This window comes from Epinephelus fuscoguttatus, linkage group LG15 (genome assembly GCF_011397635.1).
Source record: "Epinephelus fuscoguttatus linkage group LG15, E.fuscoguttatus.final_Chr_v1".
Classification (NCBI taxonomy): Eukaryota; Metazoa; Chordata; class Actinopteri; order Perciformes; family Serranidae; genus Epinephelus; species Epinephelus fuscoguttatus.
The window spans coordinates 22255295-22268037 of NC_064766.1; the positions used below are offsets into that span (position 1 = coordinate 22255295).

The window sequence follows — 12743 nt, forward strand, 5'->3', positions numbered from 1 at the left end:
TCGTTGAGTCCAAGTGTCCAAACGTTTGTGCCAAATTTGAATTAATTCCCAAAGGTGTTCTTGAAATATTGCCACTCTCTTCCCATGAGGAAACCTTTACATTCTTTACCTTTCTAGCCGGACATTTGGTGCTACTCACTTTTATCTAGTACCTCCTTCACACACTCTATGGGTAAGAGAAGTCTTTAATTTTGTCAAACTGGAAAGAATCAGGTGCATAATGAGCTGAGGAAACTTTGCATGATGTGGGATCCCTTTTTCGACTATGTACAAGCTTGACTTTCCAGATATTCCTTATAGTATTTAGTGTAAGTTTTATCATCATGCACGATTTTCACATTTTTATATTTTAATTTTACTACTATGTTGTTTTGTTCTTTGTCTCGTTCTGGGTACTGATTTGGTTTGTAGTCTTTGTCTTGTCTTAGTCCTGTCTTGGGTTGTGTATTGTACCACCAACAATTAGAATCTCAATCATATCACTCATTTTAGTTTAATGCCAAGAAATGGCTATCTGACACCCAAAGATGTGAACACTAATACACGTAATATTTAACGTGGATTATCTGTAACCATATTATATGTGATGTGTTCTTTGTTATAACAGGATATGGTTTGACTTGTTTTACGTGCTTTTATTATTGTTTTTCATTTTTACAGGAAGCCTTTTTACAGCTGGCGAAGGGAGTGCCGATGAAAACTAGTCTTTCAGCTAATTCGGGTGCATTTACAAATGTTTAAAATGTTGATTAATGAACACTGTCCCCTCTTAAATAAATAAATGGACGTACAACTTGAGAACACATTGGCTCCGGCTATGCGGAGGCATAAAAATGTGGAGGGAGGGTTTGCTCTGCTGTGATCAATGATTCTGTGACACAGAGGAATGTTCCGAATAATGTTTATTTTCTTGGTATGACACTGGAATCATGATGAACATCTCAGGAAGGGCATTTTCTCTGAGTGGCTTCTGTAACATTTTATATGCCATGATGCTTTTTTTGTTTGTTGTATCAAGAGAGAACAGATTCTATAAAGATGCTGACATTCAAATTCATCACAGCAGCCGATTGAAAACACACACACACAAACATACACATACACACATACAACCACAGTCATACACACTGTAGACTGGTCACATCCACGTCAATCTGAATCTGGCACAGTTTCAGCATTGCACTTGGTCTCGGTCAGCTCACACTAGCTTGAGGACGACCTTCTTGGTGAGGGTGTACTTGGGCTCTGGCATTTGTTTGTGGGTTGCATATTCTCTTCTGCTGACCTCCCTGTTGACACGAGTCAGCACAGAGAGGACATCATCGTTCTCTGAGCTGCACAGAAAACAGAAGAAACACATTACAGATCATACACCATGTTCAGAGTGTGACATCATAAACTATGTTTCTTTCGAAAACCTCAATAGAAGCGTCCAGTGTCAAAACAGACATCCACAGCGAGTAGACAAAAGGCCCAACAAGCATCATCCTAAACTCTGCGAGGGGGCGTCTCTCACCTTTCTGCTGCCTTCATCAGCTGCCTGCACAGCTCCTGGATGTAGATGGTCCCTTCATAAATGTGTCGAAAGGACTTGCACTCTTGCACAGTGGCCATGCCCAGCAGGAAGTCAGCATCTGAAGGCACCGTCTCGCCATCCACGCGACCTGCGTCTTCTTCCAGGGTGGTCTGTCTGTCCCAGTCCTCCTGCTGTGGCCTTGGGGGACACGGCACGGATCCTTTCTGGTATTTTAGTCCCTGACACGCCTGGATGAAGAACAATTTGGGCTTTCCTGCCAAGGTGGGAGCTGCCACGCCGGTGAAGGGCGAGGTCAGTTCTTGCAAGTACACTGGCTGCTCATCAGTCCCAAAGACATATCCCTTTAATCCATGGGACAGCACGCATACCACCTACGATCAGGAGCACACGCTTTTTACAAATTGGTATCACTCAATTTAACCTGGATTTTAGATATAATTTCCATGACACTTTATTAATAATACTGAAGTTAAACACGGGATGATTCTGTACACAAGCAATTTACAATTGATCACAGAAGGTTAACTACGCTTTACAAAACAAGGTGTCTGATAGGGCTATGGTAAACATACTGATGGGTTTTCCCCCTCACCAACTCTGCCCTCACCACACCCCCTAACTATGACTTACACCAACTGTATCTATACATTAGTGACTGATGTCACAGCTCTGAGGGTGTGTGACGCTGCTCACCAAGGCATCATCGTCCAAAAAATTCCTCGAGCCCAGCTTTTGCAGTTCACGTTTCATGTCTCCTGCAGTCAAGTTGTCGTGTACCACCACAGTGAAGCCAAGGCTGGTGAACAGTGCGCGCAGAGCCTCTGTGTCACATAAAAGAGAGACAAACTGAAGCGTGCAGGCACGTGATCATGATGTAAGCAGTAAGTACGAACTCTGAGAGGCCCTGAAGGATGCTGGGTAACTAGTAAATAAACAGAGCGTAAACAAATCAGATCACATGGTTCAAATCAGGGCTGCGCGATTATGGTTATTTATTACAATTATTCACTGATTTTAGCAACCAAATATTTTTATTGCACTTTCACATTTAAAGGGATAGTTTGGAGGGTTTTTTTAAAGTGGGGTTGTATGAGGTACTTGTCCATAGTCGGTGTATAACCTACAGTGATTAGTGGTTGGCATGCTACCAGTTAGAAGAAGCAGGCAGGAATGCCGACATGGAAGCTAATCAATGTATTGCAGCAGAATATATTTTTAACCCCCTAAAAAAAAAAAATCAGTATCAATGACAGTGTATGCTGTAATGAGAGTACTGTCACCACTGACCTTTCAATCAGCCTGTTTCAACGGGGAAGCCGTTATAGCATATTTATCGTTTGCCCGTGAACAATAACACAAACCATCAGGAAACATTTCTCCGAAATGGCAAAAAAAAAAGCTATTTTAACTTGTATAACAAGTTTGCAGCTGAAACTGAAATGTGATTTCATTTATTGAGGCCAATATAACATGCTGAATTGACGTAAAAAAGGCGAACTAGCACCACTGAGGGTCAGTGGTGCAGGTGACACAGCAGCGACGAGGGCCATGTATGCTCACTGACAGCCCGACATTGACTGACGGCCAACTGTCGGCTTGGTGTGTCAGGGCACTTAGAAGCAATTTAATTTGCAGTGGGGTTTTCTATGAGTGTTGTACGCATTTTGAATATCAATACCACAGTTAATTATTTGATTGTGTGAAGCCAAAATCATGATCATGATAAATATTCATTGTGCAGCCCTGGTTGAAATACAAAAATACATACTCGCATCCTCCTGAGTCCCTCTTCGTTTTCCCAGGTCAGTTCCCGGGAAGTCTTCATTGTTGATGACCACACACAAACCACGTGGGATATGAGTCAAGGCATAGTACTCAGTCTAAAGGGCACAAGCACATCAAACAGGCATATCATAAACATGAATGGTATACTAAATAAATGAATGAGAGGTGTGTGCATTTGTGTGAATGGTTTACTGGATCAAGAAGGGAGGAGGACTCCGTCGCTGGTTGTGCATCGGAGCAAACACGTTGGTTATCTGAAGAACAAAATGGCAAAACATACATCCCTAGTTTGTGTGTGATAAAAATAACAGCATGAGAGTGAATATGTGCAGCAGTGAGATGGGTGGAAGGCTACTCATCATGGGTGATTATTCAATGGCTGTGTGTTCTTTTGAAAGGGAAGTCTTGGGAGGGGAGACTTACCGCTGGGCTGGGTCTCAGATATCGACACAACAGGCTGTGATGGCTGTCGGGCATGATTGACCCTCTGTAGGAAGAAAACCAGTGAGTCCCAGTCCTCTTTAAACTGGCTCATTATAGGATTAAGTGTACACAAACACAGATTTATACACACACCTGGTGATCCATGCTGACACGTAAAGGTCTTGGGGTTTGATGCTGCTGGGTTCTCCCTGAAAACAGTACAATCATTTCATAAAACTTACTGTAATAAAAACATTTAAATGTGCACGTGCCTGTGTGTGTAAGTTTGTCTCGTACCTTCCATGTGCTGCTGCACAGTCAGTGCCAGTTGTTGATCCAGCTCCAGCAGCACCGCATGCAGCTCCTTGAGATTTGTGTTTGACAGCAAACTTTTTTTCTCCATTTCAGCAAACACATCCAGTGCTGTCTGTAATTAACAGAGAAGACCTGTTTGTGTCTGCAGCTGCATCGCAAATCTTTTGTGTGTATATCTGTTTGTTTCTGTGTTAAGCTATAACCAAACTACACTTGGTCGCAAGACCCAATGTCACTGCCACCACAAGACTGCAAAGATGTTCTGAAGTCTCAGTTAGCCACTTGTTGGCAACAGCCTTTTTTAAGACACGTAGAAGCTTCAAAGTTCACGAGTGGGGTATTTACTGATGTATTTTATGCTGTGGAACAGAATGTGTAAGTATCTCAAGCTTGTGTTAACCACAGATCTTATTTCAGGCATCTAACCAAAACCCCACTGACTTTGAGACGAGGGAACCGTAAGCGGTAAAACATTAACTCATTTCCAGCTGTGTGTTTCAATACCCATATAACCATACTATATAGTATGGTAGTATGGCGGTTGTTGTTTTATGTGAGCTGCTGGACCGCTGATATTCCCTTTGGGCATGAAAAAACTTCTATCTATAAAACGATTTAGCATGTCCCAACACATAGTAGGTCAAATGCAGTATGCCAAAAATACCAGGATGTTCTACTACATCCGGTCCAACTTTGCAGTATGCAAGCCAGCATGTTTTCTGGCTAGTCTGCCCCACAATTCTCTGCGCAGCAGATGATATGTCACATCACCTGAACCGCAGAGAGATGACAGTGACGGATGACAGTGTATTCAAGTAACTGATGATCAGTCAAACAGTACTAATAGAAATATGAATTGATTAAGTGAACTAAATAATCATAAATATTACAAACAACAGGACATAACTATAAAAATAAACGACAGAGAACTGCAGATGCAATTTCACTGTCGCAAATATGCCGTTGTGTAAACAATACATCATCATCATCACGTGCGCCGCATAATCGTGATTTCAATTATGACCAAAATAATCGTGATTATGATTTTTTCCATAATCAAGCAGCCCTAGTGGACACCCAAGATTAGTGTCACCAATACATTATCTGACCAAATGTATCCCCTCTGTTCTTGAATTATGACGTTAAATAACAGCCTGAGCCTGCAAGTACGAATTCTTGAGTTATGGCCAAATACATTTTGTGAGTTTAGTGACCTTTGTGGACGTTTGTGCCAAATTCAAGGAAATTCCCTCAAGGCCCTCTTGAGATATCGCGTTCACAAGAATGAGATGTGTGTACATACAGATAAACCCATAAATATAATGCCTCAGCGTGGAGGCGTATAGCTAATTTCAACATTCATGACAAATGCACGAGGGGTGAATTTCAATTTCACTCATTTACATTTTTATTTTATAGTTAGCAGAAGTAAGGACGGAGCCACTTAGAGTGACAGGCTGTTTGTGAGGTGTCACCACAGTTTGATTCAGATTCACCCCTCACTCCTCCACAGCTCCAATCTCTTGTCCAAATATGTTCACTTCTGGCTCCAAAAACAAGATGGCGACAACTGAAATGCTGAGGCTTTAAAATGGTAGTCCACAAACCGACCAACCAAACCAATTATTTTATACAGTCTATGGTTTGAAAGGCATGTTTTCTTTAAAAAGAATAGCCAAAATTAAACCATTTACTATAGCAAGAAACTGTAAAATCAGAAACAATTGTTGGATTTTCAAATTTCCAACAGTTCCTGGATGCATTATGTGTTACAAATGCTTTTGTCAGGAACAATATGATAGTGATATTTCATCAAAATCACTTTAATCTACATGTTTCAACAAAGTTTTGCCAAAAATAAACTGTCTGCACTGACTAGGGACTCATTTATAAACACTTGTACGCACAGAACAAGGCCTGAAAGAGGTGTAAGCCACTTCCCACAAAAGTTGTGATCTATAAAAACAGATTTGACTGGAGAAACTTTGACTGATGATTACAAACATTTCGGAGACAGGAAATTGGCGATGCAGATGGGAGGTGGAGGCCTGATTGTAGAAACTGTTGGCACACACCATTTCTGGCTTTTGTCCGTATGTACATTTTTAGAATGAATCCTACTGTCTTATAAATGAGCCACCAGATCCTGTTAAAATGATTAAACTCTGCACTCCTTGGTGCAACTGGGAGGCTATGAATGACTCAGTGGAGACCAAAAGTCATGTGAGAAAAATTCAGTGAAACTTTGAACTGCAGGCTGTTTACACAACACAGACATGACAGGTTGTAAAAATGAAAACAGTGTGTGCAAACTGGGTTGTGATGAAATAAGGTTTTTAAAATGTGATGGCATGTTGTGTTACGCGTACACACCTAATGAGAATAATAGTTCAGGTTAATGTCTGCCCTCAGGCCCTTAGCTCTCTGAAAATGTGCACCCTGAACAATATAGTTGAATAGCCCCCGTTTAACTGTGTGTTTACAGTCATATCATGTTCTTTATTTAAAAGTTAAAACTGAGGTCTACATGTCATAATTTCTTATATAACTCTGGGTGTGGGCATTTGGGTGGGTGTGTTCTTACATCGCATGCCTCAATTTGTCCTCTGCCCAGTTTGCTGCTCAACAGAAACTTCATCTTTTCAAGATTTTCCCGCGTCATGTCCTCGTACACTCTGTACAGCATCACCCTGACAGAGAGCAGAGGAGGAGAAAGAGGAGAGGAGAGGGACAGACAAAGAAACAACAAACAAAAGACTAAATATTTGGGGAATAAAACTGTATCGTAATGCTGACGTACTGTTATCTCGTCCAGTTACAGTAGATTTCTTTTTGCCTCTACATGTACCTGTATTGTGACAGCATGGGATAGGCGTCGGTCTCTTCTGGTTGCATGCTGTCTGTCTCCAGCAGGCTCAGGAGATCAGCTCGACGGATAGTTTCCAACAGCTGACGAAGGAAGAAATGATTGTCCAACAGAGCCATTTCTTCAAGTCTCACAAACAGCTTTTTTGCATCAGTGATCTGTTTGAGAACAACAAAGAAACATACAAGCACACCTTTGAGAGGACAAACAGTGAAAGGCAACAAGATGCTGCGACGGTTCAAAACACCGTCGCAAAAACTGTATTTTGAGTTAAAACCAAGTGGTGTTTGGAGTCCCTTTGTTTCCTTTAATAACTTTGTCTCTATGACTTTGTGAATTTTGCTTGGAAAAGCCTTTAAAAATTCTATTAATCTAACTATGAAGCAAGGAAGGTCTTCCAGCTCTGGCATTTTATTTGCGCTTGTCATGGTGTGACTGATGCACACGCGGCTTTGCTTGTTGTGCCAACCTCAGTTTTTTCAATTGTTTTTCATATAATAGGCTATGGCTTGGCAGTATATCAATATTAAACCGTGGGGATGCAACATCAGCACTTCATCAGTATTGGACAATATTGGATTTAGAATCAGCCTACGTGCTTTTTCTGATTGATTGGTTTTTGAATGAATATTACTCTGAAAAGTATTATTCATTTCATGTCTCCATCTACTGTTGGGCCACCACTATAACAGTATCTTTGTAATACTGATAAAAGAAGTATTTGTTCGTCCAGACCTATGACAGGCCCACAAACAATGATCCCTGTCTCATAAATGATCAGACTTTGATCCTTGCCTTTTAACATATTTGGACAGTTCACCAGTCATCTGAAGTTTGGTGGAAATGTATTTGCAGGCCCAGATTTTCTTCTGGTTGCCATTTTAATTTGCTGGCACTGTGTTGTACAACTCCTGGGATTCAGACACCAACATTATCAGCTCCTCCATCTTGTTGTCTTTTTCTTACGTGATACCTGCCCCCTTCTATTAGATCATCCCAAGCAAGGCAGCTACCACCAGAAATTCAACACAATGAACTCTGCACAACATGGCAAAATCTGTGTGCATTCACGTGGGCGGCAGCTGCTTCATACCCTGACCGCCATGTTGAAAAGTGCTTCCCCTATGCCACCTTCCCCTCAGTGAAATAACTGGAGGAGTTACCACACAGCGGTGTGAAAGCAGCTTAAGGTGCCAGAGTGCATAAAAAAGTGTCAAATGACTGGACAGAGGTCCGAGCTAAGCCCCAAGTGTCCTCAAATCATAGACACGCCCCTGCTGACTGGCCCCTGGCCTCCTGTCACTTTGCCAAAGTGGCCCCAGGGCAGTGCAAGGTGAGTATCCTTGATCTAGACTATTTAATTGTTCTTTATTATCACACTGTTGTTAATATAAGAGAACGAGGGAGATTTTAACACAGAGTGGTTACTACTGTATGTGAATGCATGAATGGGCTCTGCGCGCCAGAGGAGATCCTTCATCAGGCTGTACAATATCGCCCACCTCAGGATTTTTAATGAACTGCAATGAACTTGGGCTTTGTGTACTTGGACTAGCTGCTATGCAACAACATGACCCTCTCTCATTTTTATAATGCCTAGTTGTACCTCTGAGGTTGTTTTGGTGATTAGGAACTTTCAAATGAAGGTAACTGACATGCTCACAGATGTACACACCAGAGACACCCCTTAGATCATCAAATAAAGGTCTACTCATTGTACCTAAAATCAAGTCTGAATCAGCTCTAAAAACTACAAACGTACCTTTTTTCACAAGTGCACATTTAGGTGTTCAAGTGTATTTTTATTTGGTTTAGGAATTAGTATTATCTTTTTTGAAGAATAATGACAATAATAGTACCCTCTTATTTTTGTTGTGATGATGTTTTTTTAAATCAGGTCCTGTTTGTTTTTAGACTTTATGATATTTCATGTTTGTCTTGTATGACGTATCTTAAGCACACTGAGAACATGCTTGTTGTATGAAATGTGCTATATAAATAAAATTGACATGACTTCTTTTCCTGGGTTATTAAGTTGAATAATGGCCAGAAAAGTGTTGTTTTGCAGAACATCATGACATCACAGTGAAGGTGACCATTGACTTTTTAAAAATAGAATGTCACTATGTCATCATTTTATCCTATTAGACTTTTGTGAGAAGAAATATAGGATAATGAAGTACTACATATATAGAAACAAGCAGGACACAGATGTACTATCATTATTATTATTCTAAAAAAAAAGGGGGAGATAATAACAGTAATAATACTACTTCCTAAAATAAATTAAAAACACACTTAGAAACCTAACGAAAAGCTTGAGAAAAAAAAGTTATGTTTTTAGTTTGCTTTTAAAAGAAGATTTGTGAATTCTTGAGTTATGGCCAAAAACATGTTTTGTGAGTGACCTTAGACTTTGACCTCAAACCAACAAATTCTAATCACTTCATTCTTGATTCCTTGAGGACGTGTTAATGCCTCTGGTTGCAGCTATCGCTGCCGTAGAGGCACAAAAAATGTAAAACCTAAACAAAAATCGTCCACGGCTGCTGGTCAATGAGACATCTCCACTTAGACGTAGGGTAGAGACAAGTGCAAAGGCAACAGTACAAGCTACGTGATGCTCACCCCCTCCAGACGTTTCTTGTTGACAACATCACGACACAAGAAGCAGAGAGCTGCCACCTCAGAGGACTCCAGCTCCTCATCTATACGGGAAAGCTTCAGCCGGTCCATCACAGACACACTCCCTTCAACACAGGCCTGCTGCTAAGCTCACTGCACACTGGGTAGAGACAGACAGGCGGTAAAAAGGAAAAGTGAGCATTTGTTGGGGAAACTCAAACAAGTGAAACATTAACATGAGTTTGAATGACCAAAAACCACCTCTACACTTGATGTGGTTGAATATTATAGAGATATTTACTCACACCATAAGTCATAAACATACCAGAGAGTACAGTAAGATAACTTTAAAAATATTGTTAGAGCACTAATTACTTTTAAAATACTTTCAGTTTAAGGTTTAGGTTTAAGACTAAAATGTATTTGTAATTGCTTATTAATGAACACCATAATGAACTATATATAGGGGTGGGTATAATAAGCTTGAGCTTCAGCATTCACCTTTTCAGTTAGTGTTTGTTTTCCTTTTATCCAATGCAGTGGCACTGATAGCTACAATGGGCCCCAGTGCACGTTATTATGACAGGCCATAAGGCACGCTAGTTACTTCTTATGCACCTTAACTTGCTACTGTATAAACTTATCATCATATGATTAAATAAAGAGCTGACATCGGATAACACCAAAACACCCCCATGTTGAAAACTTCATTATCAAATGCGATATTTAAATCATTGTTGCATAATGTATATGACGATATTACCAAAGAAAATGAGGAAAAGGAAACCATGATGGAAATGGATCTGCCTTTTCAAATGTATATACAGCACATGGCACCATTTCTAATTAATTGCATTTTTTTTTTAGCACAGGCATATTTCTAAGGTGGCAATTTAAAATACTCACAAGAGCCTGTCATCTGGCCCACTCTCTATGGGCCCCCTCACCCCATGAACCCCAGTACAACTACCCTGCTACACTGTCTGTTATTACGCCCCTGATCAAATGCCCTGTTGTTTTTTTAATGTTTTAAATTGTTAATAAAGACCAGAATAAATTACAACTCCTACTACTAACTAGAGCTGGGCAATATGAAGATATAAGAGGAGACTATATATCGTCTTAAATTTTGGTTATTGTTGTATCGTGATATGGCATAAATGATGTCTTTTCCCCCTTGCTTTAAAGGCTGCATTACAGTAAAGTGATGTAAATTTATCAACTTACTAGATTTTTTATTTGTTTTAACACTTGCCTTTACCCACTTAGTCATTGTATCCACATTATTGATGATTATTGACCAAAAATCTCAACTTTTTTGTATCACGGAGGGTTTTTGGTCAGAAATATTGTTATGTTGGATTTTGTCTCCCAGTACTAGCATTAATTAAGTGCCTTTGAGGATATATAATATCAATATGTACGTCGTGTATCAAGATATAACTTAAAGACGTATCGCCCAGCCCTATTACTAACGTACTGCCTTTTCCTTATGTTGTTTTGTATTTGCCTTTTGAAAACCACTGTATTATCTGGTACTGAATATATAACATGTACTGTTATAACCATTATTATATTAATCTTGTTTTTTTAGTCACTGAGTGAAATCCAAGCGCTAAAACCACTGAAATAAAATTACATTACTTTATTTTTATGGCTAAAACGTATTCATGCTGCGGTGACGTCACTGAAAACACCGGCCATGACGTTTGTTTGACTTCATAAAAGTGCTTAAAAAGTTTTAACTTAAGTCTGGACGGCACAACAACGACAACAACGACAACACTGTAACTTGAGTCAAATTAGTTTAACATTACAAAATGGTCAACAGCCAAACTTCTAGGTTACTCGAGAGACGTTAGCTTACGTCCTTTAAAGTTAGCCAAAGTTGTAACGTTATCAATGAGCAGGAGAGTCAACTTACCCTATGTCCTCGCGTCCAAGAAGCAAAAAAACGTGCGTCTTCTGTTATTCAGAAGATAATTAATCTTTATAAAGAGCGAAAAAATCACAGACTCTTGTCTTAATCGTAGTAGTTCTTCGGTTACCGGGGCGGCCCCTTCCTCCTCAACTCTGTGGTTTCACTTGGAGAGAATTGAGCGCCATTTTATAGAGACGGCGACTTCCGTTTTGCGACTTCAAAACAAAATCGCACTTCGGATTGTCCGACATGAAGTGGTCCGAGATCAGTCCATGCAATTGTCCCACATCTTGATTTTTATTATTATGTAACAATTTTCTTTGTATTTCGCTGTCTCCATCTCTTCCTTGTATCTTTTTTGTAGTTTAACACTTTTATTTTGAAGTCAGACTTACGTTTCTAGCATTCAAGTGGTGTCGGAGAACTCGGAGAAACGAGTTCGCAACTGGGAAAAACAAAACCACCTCAAGTCGGAGCAACAACTCGGAAAGTCGGCGCTTGGGATACGAGTTGCCGAGTTAACGTCATATATGCAGAAACAGAAAGTAAATGCTCATTTGATGGTAATAAACTTTATGTTAATTCACATATTGCATGTCATGTGTAGTATGTATCTGCACCTTTTTTAATTTGTGTGTGGACAGACATAGTGCTGTCTATATTGTTTGTTTGTCTGTTTGTTAGTAACCTGTTGTCTGTTTTTATCATTGGACCTGGAGTCTGTAAATAAAGGTATATATATATGGTGTTAGGTTGTTTACATAGACTAGCTACAGTCTTCTGAAGCTCACTTCCGCAATGCTTGTGTTGTGTATAATGTAAAATGTATTATGCTCATCAAGAGATTCTGGGACCTTATTCCTATTGTGTTTTTTTTTCATACATATTAGACTATAAAAAGCATCTTATAAAGAGTAAAAACGTAAATTTAAATGTATAAGCTGTAGTGTGGTTTGCAGAGACTGATAACACTGTAAAAATGTCATTATCTGCATCTGTTTTCAAAAATAGGTTAAAGCATGAACACCCTAAACAGCTGGGAAAGTCTAAACCTGTTACACTCATATCCTTTTACATTGTACTGTTATTACCACCTTCCATGTGTCTGTGTTTATGTATGTATTTCTGCATGTCTAGTTTTTTTTTTTTTTTTTTTTTTTTTTAAGTTTTTCAATATTGAAATCTTTAATTTGACTCTTTACCCTTGACGGCTGTAACACTGGAATTTCTCAATTGTGGGATCAATAAAGATGTATCTTCTCTTCTCTTCT

General features: G+C 39.6%; 1 protein-coding gene across 1 annotated transcript; it reads right to left on the bottom strand.

Moving 5' to 3' along the window:
- Positions 1–885: 885 nt before the first annotated feature.
- casp8 (caspase 8, apoptosis-related cysteine peptidase) lies at positions 886–11654 on the bottom strand. The gene is made up of 12 exons (XM_049598079.1): positions 11476–11654; positions 9555–9711; positions 6909–7084; positions 6645–6750; positions 4043–4172; positions 3899–3954; positions 3746–3809; positions 3515–3576; positions 3306–3417; positions 2231–2358; positions 1517–1908; positions 886–1334 (listed from the first exon to the last, which is right to left on the bottom strand). Exons 2-12 carry the CDS (start codon positions 9660–9662, stop codon positions 1199–1201), a joined length of 1470 nt encoding a protein of 489 aa, XP_049454036.1. The 5' UTR covers positions 9663–9711; positions 11476–11654; the 3' UTR covers positions 886–1198.
- Positions 11655–12743: the final 1089 nt, after the last annotated feature.

Excerpts from the sequence above, each read along its gene's own strand:
- casp8 (XM_049598079.1), bottom strand. The coding sequence starts at position 9,662 with ATGGACCGGCTGAAGCTTTCCCGTATAGATGAGGAGCTGGAGTCCTCT. Across the intron at positions 6,751-6,908 it reads CCCATGCTGTCACAATACAG|GGTGATGCTGTACAGAGTGT; the intron begins GTACATGTAGAG and ends GCTCTCTGTCAG. Across the intron at positions 3,418-3,514 it reads CCTCCTCCCTTCTTGATCCA|ACTGAGTACTATGCCTTGAC; the intron begins GTAAACCATTCA and ends TGTGCCCTTTAG.